The sequence below is a fragment of the Gobio gobio genome (genome assembly GCF_949357685.1).
Source record: "Gobio gobio genome assembly, chromosome: 9".
Taxonomy (NCBI): domain Eukaryota; kingdom Metazoa; phylum Chordata; class Actinopteri; order Cypriniformes; family Gobionidae; genus Gobio; species Gobio gobio.
The window spans coordinates 33,692,451-33,717,216 of NC_137115.1; the positions used below are offsets into that span (position 1 = coordinate 33,692,451).

The window sequence follows — 24,766 nt, forward strand, 5'->3', positions numbered from 1 at the left end:
ACACTGAAAGGTGCCAGGAGCCCCGAACAACCCGAATGGAAGAGTAATACATTTGTGTAATCTGAACGGCATTGTGAAGGCTTTTTTTCCCTTGGATAATGGCGATAAGATAAGGGGATCTGCTAATACCCTTTCGTTAACCTTTCACGCGTATGTTTAAAGTATTCTGGCTGACCCTCCAGAGTGAGTTTTTCAAGGTGACCGTTATTTAGAATGACACATTATTGCTTGTTTAAAACGTTCCACCAAGCTGTCTGTTTGTGGGTGATAGACACTGGTGCAAATCGATTTAATGCTCAAAAGCTCATACAATTCACGTAATGTACATGACATAAAGTAATGTTAGTTATCATTCACTTGACCTCCTTATCACCGCTCGTCTCCGCACCCATTCCCCCGCTGCAGACCATGCTTTACCATGCCCCCTCGCCATAGTTGTGATCAACGTGTTCTACAGGGCTTTGTTCCTGAGAGGGAGGCTTGCTCTTCAGCCATTTCCAACGCTACCGTCAGCCCTGCTTTCGATACAGAACCCATGCAGGTGGGCAGAACTCTGCTTTCCCAGGAGGAGAAAGATCGTCAAAGGACATTGGGATTGTGTTTATACTGTGGAGCTGATGGTGACATGGCAGCACACTGTCCAGCAAAAGCCAGAGCCCGTCAGTAATATCGTGGTTACTGACGAGTGGCCTTGCCTTTGAGAAATCTTCCTTATCCTCGTCCTGGTCAGACTGCAATGGGCTGCCTATCATCACAACTGTCAATCACTACTGGAATTGGCAGCTAAAGGGTATTTTCTGGACATCACTCTGGCTCATCAACTCAAGGTTCCTGTTATTCCTCTCACCCATCCTATTTCTGTCAATGCTCTCAGTGGTCAAGCACTTCCATCCGTCACCTATTCTCACCACTTCAGGCAATCACAATGAAGAGATACATTTTATGTTTTAGTTCTTGTACATCCTTGGCTTACATGCCATAATCCACACATCAACTGACGTCAGAGCAGTGTCTTGTCTTGGAGAGATCATTGTAATGCTTCTTGTTTGGTGTCTGCGTGTTCATCTGTGTCTTGTTCTGTGTTACAGGATGAATCTGCGGACCTGCTTAACATGCCCAATGAGTACCTTGACCTGAAGGAAATGTTCAGTAAGTCTTAAACTGCTTCTCTTCCTCTTCATCGTCATCACCTATGACTGTTGACTTATTACCAGGTACGTCTCTGCCTAAAGGCAGATTATATTCACTTTCTGCTCCAGAAAGGAAGGCCATGGAGAAATATATTTCTGATTCTCTGGCAGCCAAACTCATCCTTTCTCTTCTCCTGCAGGTGCGGGGTTTTTCTTCATGGAAAAGAAAGATGGTTCCCTGCACCCTTGTTGCAGGGAGCTTCCTTATTCACGCCTATCATTTGGTCTGCGTCAGGGAGAAGGATGAGTGGAAGACTGCTTTCAATACCCTCAGGGGACACTTTGAATATCTGGTTATGCTGTTTGGGCTATCCAATGCTCCCGCAGTCTTCCAGGCACTCGTCAATGATGTGTTGAGAGATCAGTTCATATATGTCTACCTGGATGATATATTGATTTTTTCTCCTTCTCTCCAGGAATATGTTCAGCATGTCAGACGAGTACTTCAGAGGCTGTTAGAGAATGGGCTTTTTGTCCAGGCAGAGAAATGTGTTTTTCATGCAGTCTGTTCCTTTTAGGGCACATCGTCTCATCTGAGGAAGTGCTCAATGATCCCAACAATATTCAGGCTGTGGTGGATTGGCCAACCCCAGACTCCTGCAAGGCCCTGCAGAGGTTTCTGGGCTTTGCCAATTTTTACCAGCATTTTATTCGCAATTACAGTCACCCCTCTGACCGCCTTGGGTCCACCAAGAAGACGTTCAGGTGGTCTAAAGCATTTAATGCTGCTTTTTCCAACTTCAAGAGCCATTTTGTTTCAGCTCCCATTCTTCTTGCCCGCTACTCCTCTCGTCAGTTTCTGGTGAAGGTTGATATGTCGGAGGTGGGGGATGGCGCAGTTCTTTCCCAACGTTCTTCCGCAGACGACAAGATGCATCTATGCATGTTTTTTTCTCATCGCTTGTCTCCCGCTGAACGCAATTACTACATTGGTAATAGAGAGTTGCTGGCTGTCAAGCTTGCATTGGAGGAGTGGTGCCATTGGTTGGAAGGCTCGGGAGTGTGGAGTGATCACAAAAACCTTGAGTACATCAGGTCCGGTAAAGGTTTAAACCCTAGGCAGGCTCGATGGGCTCTTTTTTTTCTCAGTCATTTTGATTTTTCCATTTTTTACCATCTGGTTCCAAGAACATTAAACCCACCTTGTCTCATGTTTTTGATTATTCCAAGCGGTGTCTTCTCCCGAGCAGGCACGTGCAGAGGGGGGGGCTTTGGGTGCTCGAGCCCCTGCCCTTTTTCAAAATGAATCAAAAGTGCCCCTCTCAGACAAATATCAATGATAATATCGTGGTCAACAAAACTAAATAAATGTGATTATTATAACATGACAATGTATACAATAGTAACGAACGGCTCAAAAGTCGGACAATTTCCGTTGAGGCGTTGCCATAACGCGTTGCTATGGATCGCGTGCGTTTTGATTGACAGCTGATTTTCCTCTGTTCGGAAGCGGCTCTCGAGCCAAATATGGTCCTTTCAGAGAGTGTGTGGCCTTACGGGAAAAAAAATAAACCAATATTTTTTTTCATCCATAATCAGAGCTAATGTGTTGATTTAATTACAAAGCTATATATTATATATTTTAAAGTATTACACAATTCACCAATGCCCGTTTGTCATGTATATACACCAACCAATCGTGATCTGGCAAAGCAAGTTCAAATTCCATTGGGCGATGTGAAACGGTAATTTTCTGTTCTTATTCATAAATCGGTTGAAAATTACATGGACAGACGAACTAACGTTTGTGGAACGATTTCCTGCGGTTTGTCTCATTTTATAAATTGCATCACTGACAAAATGGATTTTAACAGACAACAAACAAATCCCTGCACAAAACCACAGCAGCAGCAGCAGCAGCAAACGTCGCATTAATGGTAAGTGTTAAATTCACTTGTATTTATGTATATTGATACACCGTTTAACATTTCATGAAACTATCAAAGTTAACAAAAACCAAGTGCCACCGGCATACAGGCCTATTATGTGAAGATACGTGAAAGGACTTTATTATATTACCATTTTTGAATATTATGCAGCATTATGAAAGTCTCTTATGTTCATCAAGCCTGCATTTATTTGATAAAAAACAGCAATATTGTGAAATATTATTAAAATAATGTTTTTCTATTTTAAAATAATTTAAAATATAATTTATTCCTGTGATCACAGCTGTATTTTCAGCATCATTACTCCACTCTTCAGTGTCACATGATCATTCAGAAATCATTCTAATATGAGGATTTAATGTCAATGATTGAAACTGTGATACTATTTTCAAGATTCTTTGATTAATAAAAAGTTAAAAAGAACATAATGTAATAAAATTTCACAATATTAGGCTACTGTTTTTTTCTGTATTTTTGATTAAATAAATGCAGGCTTGATGAGCATATATATATATATATATATATATATATATATATATATATATATATATATATATATATATATATATATATATATATATATATATATATATATATATATATATATAATATATATTTACATATTGCCCCTTTTTTACATTTGAGCCCCTGCCCCTGAAGAACTCTCTGCACGGCCCTGCTCCCGAGTCCATTTTGCCAGAGAAACTTGGGAGATTGAGTCGAAGGTTTGCACTGCCTTTCAAGGGGTAATGCCTCTGTCCGACTGGCCACCAAGTCGTTTGTTTGTGTTGGTTTGGTTTACAGTCTGATGTTATCCGATGGGGACATTGTTCTAAGGTGGCTTGTCATCCGGGGGTGAGTCCCACTTTGTTTCTCATTTAAAAATGGTTCTGGTGGCAATCTATGGCTCATGACATTCAGAGTTTTGTTTTGGCCTGCTCTGTGTGCGCTAGTTGTAAGATTTCCAATTGACCCCCTGCTGGACTCCTTCAGCTGCTGTCAGTCCATTTGAGACCCCAGTCCCACATGGCGCTAGATTTTGCAATGGCCCTCCCCCCTCCCAGGGCAACACGGTGGTTTTGACCGTAGTGGACCGGTTCTCGAAGGCGGCTCATTTCATTCCTCTGCCCAAAATAACCTCTGCCAGAGAGACGTTTTTGCTGGCATTGACCACGTCTTTCGCATTCATGGCCTCCCGATGGATGTGGGACCCCAATTTGTTTCCAAACTTTGGAGAGAGTTTTGTTAATTACTGGGGGCGAATGTTAGTCTTTCCTCTGGTTTACATCCTCAGAACATGGAGACAGAGAGGGCCAACCAAGATTTGGAACAGGTGTTGTGATGTTTGGTCTCTCAGAATCTGTCCTCCTGGAGCCAGCATCTTTCATGGGTTGAGTACGCACATAACTCATCTCCATTTGAAGGTAGTTTAGGTTACCAGCCACCAATTTTTCCAAGTCTGGAATCTGAAGTTGCGTCCCCTCTGCCTACGCCTATGTCCAGAGGTGCCGTTGGAGGAAAAACACTGGAGGAAAACCAGACAGGCTCTCCTCCATGTAGGTGCGCGCACTAAGGGTCAGGCAGATCTTCACTGGTCAAGGCCTTCTGTCTATGTCTTTGGTCAAAAATTGTGGCTTTCTTCCAAGAATATTCCTCTCTGCTCCATTTGTAATAAACAGTCCACCTCAAACTTCTTCCTGCGTACAGGAGAATTCATTCCTTTTTTCATGTTTCCAAAATAAGACCAGGTTTTCATTTCCACATGAATATCTGGTTATTCCCCCACCGGCGCGTCTCATTGATGGGTGTGTTCATCTTGCTTGTCTTGTTGTGTTTTCTGTCACCTGTTGGCGGCTCGTGTTGCTGGACAACACTTTTCAGCTGATGAGCTGAATCAGCTGAATCGGCTCCTGAAGCTCGACATGTGGTGTGAACCAGTGAACCAGGGTTACATTTGTGACCAAGACATTCCCTTTCAAATGAGAACTGGCACTGCGTCTGAACAAGACGCTATGGAGAACAAACACCACTCTTCACTATAAAACGGAAACAGAACAACCCGTAAAATGCGACGATAACAGACAATTGAACTGAACTAAACACAGGGCTTAAATACACAAGGGCTAACAAGACACACCTTAACAGAATACTAAATCAATCACTGACCATGGTGACAAACAGGCAGGGAATGGAGGATGACAGAACTAATTAACAACCTAGAAAGCTGACCTAGAAATACAGACATGAAAAGAACAGAAAAAGAGATTATGTGATGGCCCGTGATGCACACACACATCAATGAGCGGTAATGTTACACACACACACATACACATACACACATGCACATTTTGTATATATTAGTATTTCGGTTTCCCCACGTAATGATTTCTGTATTCATAGCATATTTATTTGGTAATAAGACTCAGACACTTTATTCCTCATTTACATATTTATTTTGAGTGGCAGTACATCATTGGCTTGTTGGAGTGCACACAATCTAGTTTATGTTGTATGGTACACTGATATTAATATTGATTTCTTTGAGTTTAAGTTACCGTTGGGGTGCTGCGGATGGTCGGAACTGTTGACTGACGATCAGCGACTTCCGATTTGCAGTGCGCGCGTGTTAAGGGCCTGCAGGCTGCACGGACTGCCGGTTTTGGTTCCGCCTGCTGCTACCAATCAGCAGATTGACTGTGGGGGGGGATATAATGTTTGCAAATTTCTTGTCTGCTTACTTTGTTTCTTTATCGACTTAAGATATGTATTTATTGTTGTTCTAATTATTGAACTGGCCTTGTTATTATTGATTTTTGATTGTATTTTGAAGTTTGTGTTTTTGTCTTCCCCCTTGTGTGTTAATGTGGACTAGTCCGTTTGTATAAATGTGTCCCTGATGTTTCATTAGTAGGTCAGTTCAGGTTGGTTCTCACATGTATTGAGTTATTTGAGTTTTGTTTTGTTCTGTTGACCTCAGTTATAGGCCTAAACATTTGATTTGTTTATTTGGACTTTAGTTTCCTTTGTTGAATCTTTTGTGTAGAAGCCTGAGTTTATATCAAATAATTTTTTGGGAAACTATTTTTCATTGCCTTCCTTACCTTGACTGTTCGGTCCCTCACAAGTGGTGGCAGCGGTGGGATCTGCCAGTAGGAGGCATAGTTTCCCAAAAATAGAATTATTTTTTTTGCCCCTTTTCCAATCTTGAAGTTTGCACTCCATGTACGATGAATCGTGGAGGAAGAAAAGCAGCCCTGAAATCTGCTCCAGTAGAGCCACCTGAGGAAGTGTCCCAGGAGCTGGGGGAGGATGGAGAGGCACAAGAAGTTGGGGAGGTGGATGAGATGGAGTCTGAAAACAGATAGCCCACAATAGCAGACCTAACGGGCCTGTTCCGACCAGATATGGCAAAGGTGGATGCCCGAGAAACTCACAGGACTCAGGAGTATGCCCAGCAAGAGCGTCGTTTTAAATCTCTGCAACATCAGTTTAATCTGCTGCAAATAGTAGGCGCAGGCTCGAACAACTCCAACCTTTAATCCATTGCTGACTGATGGGGACCCCTTGGAAGGTCCGGATGGTGAGGAAGCAGTCTCTGGCCGCACGTTGTCTCAGTCCACTACTGGTCGGAAGGATCTGTCAGAAACCCGTGATGCAGGTCAGTGTCAGTTTAAAGAGCCCAGACTTGAGAAATTGGCTGATTCTGATGATATTGAACACTTTCTAATTACTTTTGAGAGGATTGCAGCTGTTTGCCGGTGGCCAAAGGAGGATTGGGCCTTCCGTTTGATTCCACTCTTGACAGGGAAGGCCAGAGCTGCGTATGTTCATATTAGTAGTGATGAGGCGCTCGACTATGAAGAGGTGAAATCGGCAATCTTGACAAAATATGACATAAATCAAGAAACATACAGACAACAGTTCCGTTTCCTGGAGGTTGAACCTATGGAGAGTCCTAAAGAATTATATGTGCGGTTAAAAGAACTCTATGGGAAGTGGGTCCACCCAGGGGGTAAAACAGTGGAGGAGGTTGGTGAAATCATAATTCTTGAACAATTTCTGAGAATGCTTTCTTCTGAGCTCCAGGTGTGGATCCGGGAACATGATCCTAAGACTGCCGCACAATTTGCAACGCTGGCCGACGTGTTCGTGGCCGCGCGCAGGAGGAGCCAGCCATGGACGTGGAAAACCATCAGGGATGATCATAGACAAAATCTCCCTCAGCAAACACAGAGACAATTTCCCGGTGCTGGTAAGCCTCCTGGAGGAGGACCTGCATTTTCAACTCCCTTTAAAAACCAGGAGAAAGTGCCGATCTGTTATTTGGGTGGTCAGGAAGGTCATACAAAACCTATGTGCCCTAAAAATACTGCCAAGACAGCTCACCTGTGTTATGTGCCCAGGGGTCGTGCAAGTTCACCTGGGAATGTTGACTGGTTGCCACCGATGACCACAGTGGAGGTGAATGGAAGAGAATTGCAGGCCCTGATAGACACTGGAAGTGATCAGACCCTGGTACATCGCAAGTATATACCATCTACTTTAATCAACTTTAGTGGGAAATCAATCCGCTGTGTTCACGGTGATGAGAAGCTGCTGCCTACGGCAGAGGTGTACCTTAAGGTGAAAGAACAAACTTATCTCCTGGACGTGGCCGTGGCGGACAACTTACCATTTCCGGTGGTGTTGGGTCATGACCTACCAGTGCTCAGGGACTTGTTACAGCCACTACCCTCATGTAATATGGTCATCACACGATCAAAAGCCAGTCAAGAGGAAGGGGAGCAGTTGCTTACGGCCCTACCCTTCTTTGACAATGAGGTGGAAACTGCAGAATCTGCAAAGCCCAAGAAATCCTGTCGACAGAAAAGGTTGGACAATGTAACAACAATAAGTTTCGGGGAATAATTAATTCAAATGGTATGAATATTCATGAGTCTATGAATATGATTTGCTTGTTGTACAGACAAAAATTAACGTATAACGGAACCTTTAATCATTTAAAAGTAACCTTTATCCAAATTGATTTCTTCATCAATTATCAATCTTACAAACCTTAAGAAACATTGATCTGTTTGATCAGGACAAATAATATCTCTTATGTTTGTACAATTTGTACTACTGAAGTAGTACTACAGGAAAATCAAGCTTAAATGGGTAGCTAAAATCTTACGCTTCAGTGACTTCGAGATTTGTGAGCAAAACAATACGGATTCAATTTAATGCAATTATTGGGTTTTAATAAAACAACTACAGAATACAAAGCTACGAATCACACGGGGGTAAATATGCATATATATAGGAGAAACAAACGATATGGTACAAACAAGGAAAAATCAAACTTAACGAATAAAATCAAAGGGAAGAGAATGATGGAAAGAGAGAATCCACGAGGGAGAGAGAGAGAGAGAGAGAGAGAGAGAGAGAGAGAGAGAGAGAGAGAGAGAGAGAGAGAGAGATAGTTCCAATTACTTCACCCGAGCCCTTCAGACATTTATGATTTCGTGAATCAGGATTAATTAAGACAACCTTGTACAAGCAGTTTAAAGGTGAAATATGAAACTTGCATTAGGCTCTCTCGTGTACGTGTCTGAGTTCGAATCGTCGTGGAAGTTCGCTACGGAGTTGCGTGTCAGGGAGAATTTCTGTGAAGTTCAGGAAAGTCGCTCCAGAAGTTTGCAGGTCTCTCTCTCTTGGCTGGCTGCCAAAGGGATCCTTCTCTCAAGGGGGGTGGGGGGGCGAAGGCCAGGGTGGTCGTCCTCGGGATGGCGGAGTGCAAAAGTTAATGATAAACTCAGCGTTCTTATAGATGGAGTGGCCGAGCCCAGACAGATGGAAGGATCCAATCACATCCGTGGAGAGAGAAGGCGCGAGTGTTTCATTGTTCTCTCGACCCCCTCCTCTCAGTTAATCAATAGGGTGGACAATTTTAAGCCTCTATTTCTTTAGAAAGCTGGTATTTCTGAAATAATGCATCTTGTTGTGATTTGTGAACAAGATTTGGCACAGTCAGGTTTTTGCGATAACAGAGATACTAAGAACGGTCATTCTGCGATTTGCGCGTACATATATACAAGATTATCACAGTTACTGGCATACAGGTTTTGATTTACATACAGTAAACATCCTAGTTATTCTAATACATTGTATAAAGACATGAAATCAACGGATTATATATATTTGAACATTATTGAGACAGTTTTTTCAGTCCACATAGTTTAAGTAACGCGTGTGGGTGTGGATGTCTTCTTTCAGCATTCTCCGCTATGTATGTGTGTTTGCGGATGTGAAGTCATGTGTATGTTTCAGGGCTATACCATTCGATGCTCCATTCTTTGGACAGACTCCCTTCTTTAGACTCAGACATCCTGGCTCCTTGGGTTGTTAATTAACTTCGATATCCCTAACACACACACAAACCCCATTGTTTATGTCTGATTTGATTAGGAGAGTCACGAGTTGGTGTGTAAAGGCCTCATTCGGTGACGTATTCATGGCCAAAGTCTGATTGAATCGGGTCATTGTTGCTACACAAGATTAAACATAATGCTTCTAAAATCCCAGTTGACTCCTTCTCTGAGTGTACCCCAGAATTTAGGCTGCCGACTAACATTGCTCAGTTGCAACAGGAGGATGACAGTCTTGTCCCTTGCCGGGAGAGGGCAAAGCAGGAGGATGCAGAAAATTATGCTGACTGTGACTTCACTGGGGAAAGATTCTTCCTTCAACAGGGAATCCTTTACCGTCAGTTTGGGTCAGTGACACAGCTGGTGGTTCCACAGGGTGTCCGCCACACTATCCTTAGTCTGGGTCATTCGATTCCCTAGGCTGGCCACCTGGGGAAATCTAAAACTCTCACAAGGATTAGAAGACACTTTTTTTGGCCCGGTGTTAAGGCAGAGGTAACCCAATATTGTAGGAGTTGTCCAGATTGTCAAAAAGTTTCTGCACATGGCCCGAGTCGGGTTCTTCTCCAACCGTTTCCCATCATAGGCACTCCGTTTGAACGGCTGGGGATGGATGTTGTCGGGCCTGTTGAGAAAAGTGGCTCAGGTAACCGGTTTATGCTTGTTATAACTGACTACGCAACCAGGTATCCAGAAGTGTTTCCCTTGAGGTCCATCAAAGCAAAGTATGTGGCAACCTGTTTTGTGCAACTGTTCTCCTGAGTTGGATTTCCTTGTGAGATTTTGACTGATCAAGGGACTAACTTTATGTCTACCCTTCTGAAACAGGTGTACACACTGCTTGGCATCAAAGGTCTGAGAACGACTCCTTACCACCCCCAGACATATGTGTTAATGTGGACTAGTCCGTTTGTATAAATGTGTCCCTGATGTTTCATTAGTAGGTCAGTTCAGGTTGGTTCTCACATGTATTGAGTTATTTGAGTTTTGTTTTGTTCTGTTGACCTCAGTTATAGGCCTAAACATTTGATTTGTTTATTTGGTTATTTAGTTTCCTTTGTTGAATCTTTTGTGTAGAAGCCTGAGTTTATATTAAATCATTTTTTGGGAAACTATTTTTTCATTGCCTTCCTTACCTTGACTGTTCGGTCCCTCACAGATTAAAAACAAACATGAACAAACAAACTCAAAACGTGACAGATAAATGTCATGTCATTTTATCATTTTTGCTGTGTGTGAGGACGAGGGCCAAATAAAATAGAAGTTAGACTTCCAAGAGAGATGGATGAATACATAGATAGAACCCATTAACAGGTCAGAAAAATAAGGTTACAGAGGAAAATCTGTAAACAGGAATGTACAGCATCTTTATGCGTGACCCAAATGAAAGAGTAAAGCGAGAAGTGACTGGCCTTATTTGGTACTTTCATGCTCATGATGTTTAGACAGGCTAATTCTGGCTTTCTAGAAATTAACAACAGGGTATGACTTTTCAGAAAATGTCTTCATCAGCATATAACTGAAAGGGAAACATCAGGTTAAACGTTATGTTCACAAAATTAGTCAAATAGCATTTTTCATAGCAGAAGTACCTATGTGTCCTTTGGTGCTTTCAGGATGTGGGCACATATGCTAAGGGGTATCACTGGGGAGAGTCACACTCTGAGTTCCTCTTAAGGTAGCCAAGTTATTTAAAGGTGCTATACTCTTAAAAAGAAAGGCTCTTTATTGGCATAGATGGTTCAATAAGATTCGTGGAACCTTTTCATAGCACAAAAGTCTTTCCATAAACTCAAAGGACAAAACTGCCCCCCAAACTGAGTTTCTGTGCCTTCCTAATTTTAGCAATTAGTGACGCATGTTAAGGCAAAGAAATGTGTCATTTTCATCATAATGCACGTGCTTGAGGAATTTCATGGCCTGTTGAGTGAATTTTAGTAACACCTAATGACTTATATCTTGCTACAGTGTGAGTGTCTGCACTATTGACACAGTGTTGCATTTCTGACATCAAGGGGACCTGCCAGAATGATGTCAGTCCATTGCCCTTTAAAAAAAAAAATGCATAAGGAATCAGCTATTCAGTGTATTCATGCCCACACACACACGCAGGTCCACCAGTCGCAAACATACACAATGCAATAAAACATAAGTTTCATCTCCTGAAATACCCAAAATTGCCAACCGCACACCAGACATGGTTTCCCCCTGCTCAGCATACAGAAGTACAGTGTTTAAGTCATTTGCAAAGCAAAGGCTGAACAGAGGAACTACTGTACCACACATTTACACAGCTTCAACCACAGATCTTTATCAGTCCTCTTATCTCTTTGAAACAAAAACATGTTTGGTTTCTGTCACACTTTTATTTCGAAGCAGACGTGAGAAGAAAGGGGAAATTCAGACCCCATACTTTCTCTAGAATTCAGAAAGACTGAGCAAGAAAGAGACTAGTATTGAGTTATGACCAGTGCAGGCAACGTGCAAACTATATAACTTATTTATTTATTTAGAAGACAAACCTGTAAGCATTCAAAGTCGATGTTTCCTCAAGAGTTTATACTCACTGAATCTCTGTCTCTTTCTAGCCATATAATGTTTTATAATTCTCTCACTTCCTTATTTCTCTCACTTTTGTTGTGTATATTTGCGCTTGTGGTTGAAGGTCTGACCTCTAGATTATATTGAAGACAAGAACAGAATTCTGGCAAGAGCAAAATGCAAGAATTTTTCTTTTCTCAGTTTCCCCCAAAGGTTTCGCCTAACCTACCCTTATGCTCCCTGTTGTTCTTGAATTACGATAAAACAGTTGAAAGAGTTTGAGCTCTAAAAAGCATCACACAGCCCACAAATGATTACAATAAGTAAATAAAAATATATACAAAATTATTTTTAGTTATCGATTAGGAAAAGCATGGCAAAAAATAGTCCATCAAGTAACAAGAAGCAGACAAAATCTGTGTCCTTTCTGTCCCCTCACATAATGATTAAAATCTAATGAAGATCATAATCTAATAATCAAATGTATCTATTCTTTCATACAGTGTGTTGTGTCCTTCTTAAAGTATGTCATTTTTTTTAAAACTATTTCTCTAACAAATGTACCAAATATTTCAAGAGCAAAAGTATTTTTTTAAGGATATATTTTGATGATATAAATATATGGTCAAATGGATTCTAGTGTGTCTAAAACAATAAAAAAGTTTCTGACACTGCAATATATAGTAAACATTGTATTATATACTACCACTATACCATATTTTTTTGATTTTTTACGGGACTTATGATTCACTTTGCTCCATTACCCCATGTATAGTATAGTATAGTATAGTATAGTATAGTATAGTATAGTATAGTATAGTATAGTATAGTATAGTATAGTATAGTATAGTACAGTATAGGCTAGTAGCTAGTATCTAGATATTTTAGCAGTTTATAGCTACTAAAGGCAAATATCATTAGATACTGAGGAAAATATGTATGCCCGAAAATGTACCCAGCTATATAGGCTAATAAACATAAACTATACTATTTGAATAAATGCAGTTATGCAGTTTAGTAACTTCTGAAACCAGTCTATAATGGGAGTGATGACAGACGGGAAAAGTGTCCATCTCTTAGTAATTTAGCAGAGAATGACCACGCGTGTCTTTAGTGGTAATTTTAACACTTGTTCATTGTGAGCTCGAGGGGAACTCTTTCTAAGAATGCGCATAAGTTTGCCTACGGGTTACGTGGGTGTTATCTAGTTGGAATGTGTGGAATAAAAGCACGCACAGACCCCGCAAGAGAACACATGACGCACCGCGGACAGACGCACTTGACGCACAGCGGACAGACGCACTTGACGCACAGGACAGACGCACTTGATTGTTTTCTGCGCTGAATCTGAAGCGCGCAACAGCAACAGCACGAAGGTAAGACATGCATTACGCTCAGAGAGACAAACTGAACTTAACTCACTTAAATCATATTCATTTACATTACAGATCTACAGATGTATTTAAAAGTTTATATACAAATATACAAGGTTAAAAGAAGAGAAAAAAGAAATAAATAGTTTCAATAGTTGAATGTCCTGCAGTGTGACATATTCCATAGTTTAGACATTTCGCTGCATCTTGTATATACATTCTTTATAATCAATTTCATGAGCTCATATTAATTTGAAGACTGAATATTTGTAGCCTAAAAATCATTTGTGTTTAATAATCCTTAATGGTGAATAAAACTATTCCCTTATACATTCATTCATTCAAATTGTTATATCTAAATATGAATGTTGTAAAAAAAAAAGAGTGTTTCATCCTTGGTTCATGGCTTACAATTGCCAAAAGCCTGTCAATACTGGCCATTAATAATTATTATATACATTTTTATGATGACTTATTATTATAATTGATTATTACCAATATGGGTTAATGTTCATCAATTGCTACCCTAATGCTTAATGAAGGTGTTGTGCTGCTTACATCCATTTTTCTTTTGATAATTGAATAGGAAATAAATTATAAATATTTAATATTTCAATATTTCTTTCTCCAGATGGGTTGGTTGATGAGGTTCACAGTTCTCTTCTGTTTGTCCATAACGAGGATGTCTGCGCTTAACCTTTTCCCTGAGAAATGTAAGAGTACTAACCACATCATTATGCACACACACACACACACACACACACACACATGCAGTTTTTATAGCATAGTGGGGACTTCCCCACTTGATTTTCTAGCCAGAAAACATTCTATCTATCTATCTATCTATCTATCTATCTATCTATCTATCTATCTATCTATCTATCTATCTATCTATCTATCTATCTATCTATCTATCTATCTATCTATCTATCTATCTATCTATCTATCTATCTATCTATCTATCTATCTATCTATCTATCTATCTATCTATCTATCTATCTATCTATCTATCTATCTATCTATCTATCTATCCATCCATCCATCCATCCATCCATCCATCCATCCATCCATCCATCCATCCATCCATCCATCCATCCATCCATCCATCCATCATCTATCTGTCCGTCCTTCCGTCCGTCCGTCCATCATTCCATCCATCCATCTAGTCTATCTAGTCTATCTATCTATCTATCTATCTATCTATCTATCTATCTATCTATCTATCTATCTATCTATCTATCTATCTATCTATCTATCTATCTATCTATCTATCTATCTATCTATCTATCTATCTATCTATCTATCTATCTATCTATCTATCTATCTATCTATCTATCTATCTATCTATCTATCTATCTAACGTTCGTTATATCTATCTCTATCTATCATTTGTTCTATCCGTCGATCTATCCATCCATCCATCCATCCATCCATCCATCCATCCATCTATTCATCAATCGATGGATGACGACTGACAGAAAGACAAAGAGATAGTTCATTACCGAGTCCATTTGAATATTTAATAGTCCTATAGCTTTCACTTTTTACAAAATTAATATAGTGCCCACAATGTAGGTGACTGCAGGTTTTATTATCATTACACAGAAATTTAGTCCCCACAAATATAAACACACACATTCACAGGTCTGCCATCTATTCTGTGCTCTGAATTGTTTCTCTTTATGCAGTTGAAATTGGTGAGAAAAGCACATCCGTTACCCTGACCTGTAAAACAACTAAAGGCAGTGTCACATGGAAACGTGAGGATGCACATGGCATAGTAGTGGACATAGAGGAATCAGATTGGGAAAAACTCAGTGGTCGGAATCTGACCGTGATTGACCTGCAAGAAGACCAAATCGGGAATTACACCTGCTGGAGTGATAAGGGTCTTGAAGACTACACCTATCTCCTGCTTGACAAGTCTAGAGAAGCTACAGGTGGGAACGTCATTCATTTCTAACATTCCAACAAGCGTTCAGATTTTAATGTTAGGTTGTGGTTAGGAATGAGCTCTGGCATATTATTGTTTGATAGGAATTTCATCCTAAGGCCAAAAAGGGATGTTGACCCTGCAAAGATGTGGCCTTCTGATATTCATTAACCATCATTAGTTATGATACATTATACATTAAAACACTGTCCGCACTGGTAAAACCACAGTACTTTGCCAATACCTCGACAAAAGACTGAGTTCGGAAGGCAGAGCCAAATAAAAAGTACATACAATGAAGCAGTAAATCAAATCATAAATATACTTTTTAAAATTTGATCATATTTTTAATAAGAACTAAGCGCTGAAATATAGTCACTTGCTTATTCTACGTTCTAGATCAGTGATTATCGCTAATGATGTCCTCACAGTCACAAACAGCAGGAAAAAATACAAACCAACCATAAAACCATACCAAATTATGAGAAAACACTTTCCATATCTATTGTTGTTGAAAATTTTGTGCAAATTCTGCTGTCAGTGCGCAAGAATCTAGCTAACAGATTTTAAGGACATTTAGGAACTGTGTTATTTCTGGTATTTGAGGCAAAACTATAGTTCTCATCATATGTGCTGTTATGGTGCTTTGGAAGACAGCTTAAAACTAGTTTCCTTTAAAAGTGCCTCATTAAAAATAGCTGCCTGTTGAGTCATTGCCTGTCTGGGCTGCGCAGGAAGACATGCTATGTTTGGTGTTAGACACAAAGTATTCAAGCTTTGTCTGTACGGCTTTTTCAGCGTATTTCTTTCTTCCTTTTCAGGTTTTAACATCAATTGCACAGCCGAAACTTTTTCCTGCACTGAACACATCAAATGTACCTGGACCTCGGATGAGTTTACTGCTTTCAGACTTCGCAATATAAGGTATCAGACGTACAAACACACCTACGGATACAAGCTGATTTTATCACTGACTCAACTGACCATGCGTTTGTTGTTTATTTAGGGATAATGGTGACTGGGTGTCACAGTCTGTGAAAGGGTTTTTTTTTCTCCCACATTCAACCAATTCCTATTCTGAAGAATCTGAGCGCCTGCTGATAACAGGGGAGGCAGTTTCCACATGCTGCTATTTGAAAACCGACTACAGCTTCTACCTCCGAGACATTGGTGAGTGTGTGGGTTAAAATGGTCAGTTTATGCTCTGATTAACTAAAGTATTTAAAGAATGAGGCTTTTTTTTAAACCATGCTTGAGTTCTGATGTCGAATGAATTTGTCAGAAAAAAGAACTGTCTTAAGCAACTGAGCTTGGCATAACTACAAAGATGTATATCCATTATAAAAATAACCAAATAATAAGAAATATCTAGATTTTAAGCTGTATTTGTTTATTTTCATGCTTGTTTTGTCTTATTTTATATACTTTATGATGAGACATAATGATTTTTTATACTGTACAAACGGTATATTCTATCCTCTAAATCTACCCATCACAGAAACATTTTAGCATTTTTACATTTTCAACAAACTTCACTTAGTATGATTTATAAGCTGGGGGCCAAAAGAAAAAAAAAGTCTCCCCAAGTCAAAGATTTCTGGTATTGCCATTTCAATAAAAACAACAGTTATTGAAGAGGAAAAAGTAAAGAAAAAAACATTTACATCTTGATTGTGTGTATTTTTATTGCATTTTAATGACATTCAATTGTTTTAATATAGTAACAATAATAATGTTAATATTAATAATATAACATTTAAAAATGTTTTAAGTTTTGCGGCAGCCCCCTTGGAAGTTTGCTGAGGCCCCCTAGTGGGCTCCTGGTTGAAAACCACTGGTCTAAAGCACATCATCATTGTATTGAATGTGATTTCTCTTGTTTTTCCTAGTAAAGCCAGCCGATCCAGACATTTCAATCTGCAAAGTAAAAAATGAGGGGAGTGATGAGCAAATCATAGAACTGCAGGTGATGCCGCCTACTTCCTGGCCGCAGCCCCATAGTTTCTTTCCTCTGAAGCATCAGGTCGAGTATGAGAATCGACACAATGGGAAGGTACGCAATGTTCTCCTACACACACCAACGCACATCTTTAAAGATTAGTTCACCGAAAATGAAATAAATATACAGTCAGCATTTACTTTTATGTCATCCCAAACCTGTATGACTTTCTTTCATTTATGATGAAGTCTAACAGAATTATAATCAGTGATGCATGACAACATATTCCCGACAGTAAACCGAGGCCCCGCTCTAAAGAACAAATGGATTTGCAATTGCAATGGTCGCTTTGTCGTGTCCAGTATAGACAGCCTTGGACTATAGGAACAATTCAAGTCATTACTGAAAATCATAATGTTCATTTTAGGGTGAACTATCCCTTTAAGAGTTGTAATTAATTCACTTGTTTTCTGTTCCTGTATATTCACAGCTGGAGACTAAAGAATGGGAGGAGGGGTCAAAGATGAAAGTTAAAGGCCACATCACAAAACTACGGGTGCGCTGCAGAGACATGCTGCTCCTCTCTCAGTGGAGCGAGTGGACTTCGTGGAAAAACGTAAACTAGTGATTTAATCCTCCCTTTAACCCTTTATTTATATGTCCTGTCCCATTTTCCAATTCCTTATTTATTTGTTTATATATGTGTCTATGTATGAAAGATTATGACACGGGTTACATACTGTTACACCCTGTACGACTGTATGCACCATGTCTCTGTCCTATTAAACCCTTTGCTCTTCTATTCTGTCTCTTTATTCCTTAAACTGTACACTCTAAACAAAAATGGTGCTAAATAGCACTTAAAGTGGTTTATTTGCTTGTAATCATAGGGGAACCACTTTAAGTGCTATATAGCACCGATCTTTAAAGGTGCTATACAGCACCTTTGATAAAATGGTGGAACCATAGAACCACTCCATTCTCCTCCGCAGATTTTAGATCTGTTACTCCACTGTCATGTTTGCTATGAATGGGAATTTACTACAATGGCAAAAGCTTTTTTGAATCACTTTTATGCTTTTCTGAGGTTAAAAAGTCTTGTGTGGGGGCACTGGAATATTTCCTATTAGGGGAGCCTTGGGGCAAAATGTTGAGAACCACGTTATCTTCAGGAATGCTGTATTTTAATGTAGTTTTTTTAATCCTTACTCCAACTAAACTAAGAGACTGTTAGTGAATCGTTAAACTATACTGATTCTTTGTACGGCAGTGGTGCTATAAAGCACCTCAACCTACCCAAAGAACTACCCAAAGAAGTGTAGTTAATAATTGTATCCCTAAAAACTCACCCTTAATCCCTAAAATTACATATTTAAAAAAAAATTCTTGTGAAAATTTCTTCATGCATTAAAATAGCTTTAATGTAACCTTAATGTACACCCTTGCTTCATTTAAAGGATTTGTTCACTTTAAAAATGTATATTATTTATGATTTACATGATTTACTTACCCTCAAGCCATCCTAGGTGTATATGACTTTCTTCTTTCTGATGAACACAGAGTTATATTAATAAATATCCTGACGCTTCCAAGCTTTATAATGGCAGTGACGGGGTCCATTTAGTTTGAAGCTCAAAAAAGTGAATCCATCCTTCATAAACATACTCCACACGGCTCCGGGGGGTTAATAAAGGCCTTCTGAAGCAAAGAAAAATATCCATATTTAAAACTTTATAAAGTAAAATATCTAGCTTCCGCCAGACTGCCTAAATGCTTAGGGGAGAGCGGGGCATATAGCTGTAACACACATGATTTAAAACTTTCCACACATGCCAGGATGACGAAACTTAGTGTATTTACTAGTTGCCATATCAACATTATTTAGAGAAAAAAATTGCACCAAAATTAAAAAATCTTTGGAAGATATTACTGAATGTTTATTTAACCATTTCAAAAGTCAATTTCTTACTTAAAGGGTTAGTTCACCGAAAAATGAAAATTACCCCAGTATTTACTCACCCTCAAGTCATCCTAAATGTATATGACATTCTTCTTTCAGACGAATAAAATCTGAGTTATATTAAAAAAGTCCAGGCTAATCCTAGCATTATAATAGCAGTAATAGTTCTGACCCCATAGTACGGCCGCGAAGATTCGCGACTATTACGCAGGAATGAGAAAGTATTTCCTAGCCATATAGGTGTAGAAAATCGCAACTTTTCATTTTCAGTTGGTCTTAGCACACGATGTAACTGTAGAAGAGTCAAGTTTTAAATAGGAAAAATATTGAAAGTGTGTTTGGTCATTTTTTGAATGAGATGCTAATGGACTGATAAGAATCAATGTTGTATGCTAAGCTATGCTAAAAGTGCTACCGCCAGATACAAAGATCGGCTGAATGGATTCAAAAACGGTAGAACTCAACTATTTAACTCTAGGGGACTTAGGGGCCTATTTTCAAGTGGAGTGTTCCTTTAATAAAGGCCTTCTGAAGCGAATCGATGCATTTGTGTAAGAAAAATAACCATATTTAAAACTTTATAAAGTAATGTTTCGGCCGACCGCCTTCTGTATTCAATTTATGGAAAAAGTGTTGAAAGTGCCTCTGCCGAAAAGACTAACTCGACCATGTCGTCAGACCCAAGGGGGTAATCCTACACCCGGAAAGCGTACCATCCATAGGGGCGGCCATTGCTAACCAAGCCATCACCTGCTGTTAGCATCCCATTGACTTCCATTCATTTTGGCGTCACTTTGACAGTGAATTTCTTTACATCTGAGGCTTTTAATTAAGACTCCATTCGTCCATTGTTTATTTCTAAACAAACACGACAATGTATAAAAGGTTCCATTACCTTGTATCTTAAACTATCGTCCCGTTGAAGCTGTTTTTGTAAAATATAGGCTAACGATTGCGTCATAACCATGCAACTGTGTCGCGTTGTTGAGCAAATTACCGTATAGACCCGAGGAGAAGCTCGCAGGCAATCTGTTACTGAGGCAATCGGGGGGACGTGGAGGCATAAAGTCTGATAAAGTCAAGGGAGAAGCATGGGGAGAAGCCCATAGAGAGCCAAAAGCAACGGGACAAAATATTTCAACAACGTGATTCAGATTTCACTTTGCACAACTACTAGAAGACCTGCACTGTCGGACAGGTTGCTCACGTCACATATACGTCGTCAAGCTCAGTCTGAGGCTGCGCAGTACGCTCAGCCATCAAGAAGTGAGTGCTTCTAAGTGACTTCATTTTTTCTCAGTGAAGTCTATGGGGTCGCTGTGTCCATTTCTTTTACTGTCTATGGTCAGACCTGAATTGTACGCATCTTGAATTGCGAGAAGGAACTTTCAACACTTTTCCACGGAAGGTGATCGGCTGGAACTTTACTTGATAAAGTTTTAAATATGGATATTTTCCTTACACAAACGCATCGACTCGCTTCAGAAGGCCTTTATTAACACCTCGGAGCCGTGTGGAGCACGTTATTTGATGGACAGATGCATTTTTTTATGGACTTCAAAAACAGAGCAACTATTATTGCTATAATAATGCTAGGATTAGCCTGGATTTTTTTAACATAACACTGATTTTATTCGTCTGAAAGAAGAATGTCATATACACCTCGAATGACTTGAGGGTAAGTAAATCATGGGCTAATTTTCATTTTTGGATGAACTATGAACTATCCCTTTAAGTTTATTTTTCATCTCTGTTTTTTGTGTTTATTTAAAATAAGACAAATCTGATATTATTGTAATCTTATATCTGTTATTTAACAGTTGAGATCATTCTTTAATGCTGATCTAACCAGCAGAAGACACAATCTGCGTGAATCCCAGTTTAAATCCCAGTTGAGCAGGCGGGGCATGTTGCAACACAGAGTTACAATGAGCCCCTATAAGAACTATGCTATTATATTCTAGCAGAAGAAGAAAACAAATTCACAGGTTTGGAACAACTTGAGGGTGAGAAAATAGTGACAGAATTTTCATTTTTGGGTGAACTATCCCTTAAACTGTAGTAAACGCTGCACAATGGCAAGTAGAAATACTGGTTTAATTCAGCCATATACGTTTGAACCAGAAACTGATTGAGAAGAAGTGGAAGAGTGAATTATACAGGCTACATATACTGTATATGCATTTTATGTATTGCTCTCCAAAACGTCAGACATAAAACGGTAATTAATATGATGCTTGTCAACGTTATGAAACGGCTAATAATGTGTGTCTAATGTTACACAAACCATGTTCCCGTTCGCCATCTCAGAGTCAGACAGCTGTCTTCTAACAATCAGTATCCTTAGAAACGCTTTTGAGTATCCTTAAAGGGTTAGTTCACCCAAAAATGAAAATTCTGTCATTAATTACTCACCCTCACGTCGTTCGAGACCCGTAAGACCTCCGTTCATATTCGGAACACAAATGAAGATATTTTTGTTGAAAGCTGATGGCTGAGAAAGGCTTCATATAGGCCTCCATTGGCATTCAGTACACTTATACTCCCAAGACGGATAAAAGGCACTCAGAACATCGTTACAAAGTCCATCTCACCACAGTGACTCTACAATAATCTTACAATGCGACGACAATAGTTTTTGTGCGCAAAAAAAATCAAAATAACACCTTTTTCCAACTTGTTACTGCCTTCCGTGTGTGCCTCCACGACGCATGCGCGAGAATATGACGCAGATCCGGCGTTCGGACAGATGACCCAGAAGTGATTTGTTTACAATCAGAGGAAGACGCGCGAATCTCAGCTGTTGGATTCTACATTGATCGTGCTTAAGGTCTCGGCGTAGTGCTCAAAATGGGGTTAGAGTGTGCATTTCATAGATTCTCGAACCCCGGCGCTACGTCATATTCTCGCGCATGCGTCGTGGAGGCACACACGGAAGGCAATAACAAGCTAGATAAAGGTGTTATTTTGATTTTGTTTTGCGCACAAAAACTATTGTCGTCGCATTGTAAGATTATTGTAGAGTCACTGTGGTGAGATGGACTTTGTAACGACGTTCTGAGTGCCTTTTATCCGTCTTGGGAGTATAAGTGTACTGAATGCCAATGGAGGCCTTTCAGAGCCATCAGCTTTCAACAAAAATATCTTCATTTGTGTTCCGAATATGAACGGAGGTCTTACGGGTCTCGAACGACATAAGGGTGAGTAATTAATGACAGAATTTTCATTTTTGGGTGAACTAACCCTTTAGAAACTCCCCTGCTTCAGAGGAAAATTAATGATATGCTAAAGCCCTCGTGACGGGATTGGTTACAACATATTTGTAACCTAGTCCTAGAGAACAATGGCGAATTTAAGGGCCCTAATGTAATGAAGCGCATGGTGCACTAAGGGCGTGTCCGAATCCAGTTTTGCTAAAAAAAACTGTCTGCATACCAGGCATGGTCCAAAAGAGTTGTACCTAGTCTCTTAATGAGTCATGGGTGTTTCCCATTCCCTTTAAAAGCCAGTTGCGCTTGCACCATGGCGGATTCGCTATTTACATGGCGGAATTTGCAAGTGGAAAGACTGAACACTTCTCCAGAAAGGAATCCTTTTATTTTTAATATTTGGCATGTTTGTGTGCTGCTGCGCGTCCCTGTGTGTGTAATAAGCAGAGTTTACACTCATTGTGCACCCGCCTATAGGCGCATATTATGAACGCACCCTTTAAATAACACAAAAAATACTGCGCTATTAACTTTAGACCAGGTTTTTGTTGGTCAATGGCGCAGTCGTCTTCAGTTACCTCAAAATAGCAACGCGCCAACAATGCGCCTGAACATAACTCCGTTTTCAGATGAAAATGATAACTGTTTCGGGCTGAAACTAGTAAAAAACACTTGCGTCGCACCTGGCATCGCATTGCACCGGGTGTATGATAGGGTCCTAAACCGTTTTTTTTTTAAGACTGTCTTTGGTTCGCTGGACTTTTAAGGCGGAAATACTCAGCAATGGTGTTGACTTATGAATTTGCACATGGTTTGTCTTAAATCACATAGACATATAAACAACATTAAATACCAGTATCACAGTTGCAATTTACTGGTCTTCATTGACAGGAATTATTGCGAAATGTTGTTTGTTTGTGCAACACATTAAAAACATTTCAACACTTTAAGGCCTGTTCACACCAAGGACAATAACTATAAAGATATAGTTCTGAATAGCAAAGTTCACACCACAACTATAACGGCACAGAGAAAGGATATCGTGGGAATCACGTTAAAACAATTTCCAGCTGATGAATGATAAAAACATTGACAGCCAATCATCATCCACCAACAGACAAGCTTGCGCTTAGAATAAACAGAACAATATCGTCTGCTGGTGTGGACGCTAATAGTTATCTTTATAGTTATCGTTCTTGGTGTGAACAAGCCTTTATACAGATATAGCTTTCCATCTTTCACTAAACCCCAAAACAATCTCTGAATGTTGGCTGCTTGTTTTCTCCAGACAAAAATGGTGTAGAGTTTGATACACTCTAAACAATGCTGGGTTAAAAACAGCCCAGGGTTGGGTTGAAAATGGACTAACCCAGCAATTGGGTTGTTTTAACCCAGCGATAGGGTTGTTTTAAGCAAACATTTAACCCAACTGCTGGGTTAAAACAACCCATTTACTGGGTTAAAACAACCCAATTGCTGGATTAGTTCATTTTCAACCCAACCCAGGGCTGTTTTTAACCCAGCATTTTTTTAAAGTGTAGGAACATTCAGCTTTGATTTACAATTACCATGATTGTATGTATCGCAGATGAATAAAGTATAAAGTTGTACACATTTATAAGTCTGGGGTTGGTAAGGCTTTTTAATGTTTTTGGAAATAAGTCTCTTACGCTTTCCAAGGTTTTTTGTTGTTGTTGATAATTGATTTGTTTGATCAGCAATCAAAAAGTAAAAAGTAATAATGTGAAATATTATTACAATTAAAAATATTTTTTCTATTTTCATGTATCTTAAAATATAATTTATTCCTGTAATGGAAAAATGTCTTTACCTTTCACTGATCAATGTATTGCCTTACTGACCCCAAAGTGTTAAACAGTATGTATATGAGAGAGAAGCTTTGAGCCCAGATATCTGTGTGTGTTTACGAAAGAATGCACATGATTTCTTGTTCTCTGTATAGGTGGCCAACATGGTAAAAAGAACCCGTACCAAAGGAAAAGGCAAAGAAAAGAAGTGGCGAAAAAAACAAGAAATAAGAAATAAGAAGAAAAATCACAAGAAAACCGGCATGGGGGAAAAAAAAAGAAGAAACTTCTGAACTGGGCACTTTTATAAATGTATAAAAGTATATTTTTTATAGTAATTCACACTGTAAATAGAGTGATTTTGTGTACAAGATGGCTTGAATGAATGCTGAATAAACATTGTAATGCTGAGCTAAGTATTCAACAGCAGGGGCATGTACAGTACATGTAACGTACAGTAAATATATAAAGAAATAAAATATTGTATTTTCAAAAGAATTTATTGATATTATTATGT

General features: G+C 39.4%; 1 protein-coding gene across 1 annotated transcript; it reads left to right on the top strand.

Annotated features, from left to right (window-relative positions):
- Window positions 1–13,131: 13,131 nt before the first annotated feature.
- il12b2 (interleukin 12B 2) lies at window positions 13,132–24,740 on the top strand. The gene is made up of 8 exons (XM_079825449.1): window positions 13,132–13,403; window positions 14,032–14,113; window positions 15,089–15,340; window positions 16,155–16,257; window positions 16,340–16,503; window positions 17,223–17,386; window positions 17,763–17,888; window positions 24,405–24,740. Exons 2-8 carry the CDS (start codon window positions 14,032–14,034, stop codon window positions 24,540–24,542), a joined length of 1,029 nt encoding a protein of 342 aa, XP_079681575.1. The 5' UTR covers window positions 13,132–13,403; the 3' UTR covers window positions 24,543–24,740.
- The last annotated feature ends 26 nt before the right edge of the window (window positions 24,741–24,766 follow it).

Coding starts and splice junctions, on each gene's coding strand:
- il12b2 (XM_079825449.1), top strand. CDS start 14,032: ATGGGTTGGTTGATGAGGTTCACAGTTCTCTTCTGTTTGTCCATAACG. Junction 16,504..17,222: donor CTTCTACCTCCGAGACATTG/GTGAGTGTGTGG, acceptor TGTTTTTCCTAG/TAAAGCCAGCCGATCCAGAC. Junction 17,387..17,762: donor AGAATCGACACAATGGGAAG/GTACGCAATGTT, acceptor GTATATTCACAG/CTGGAGACTAAAGAATGGGA.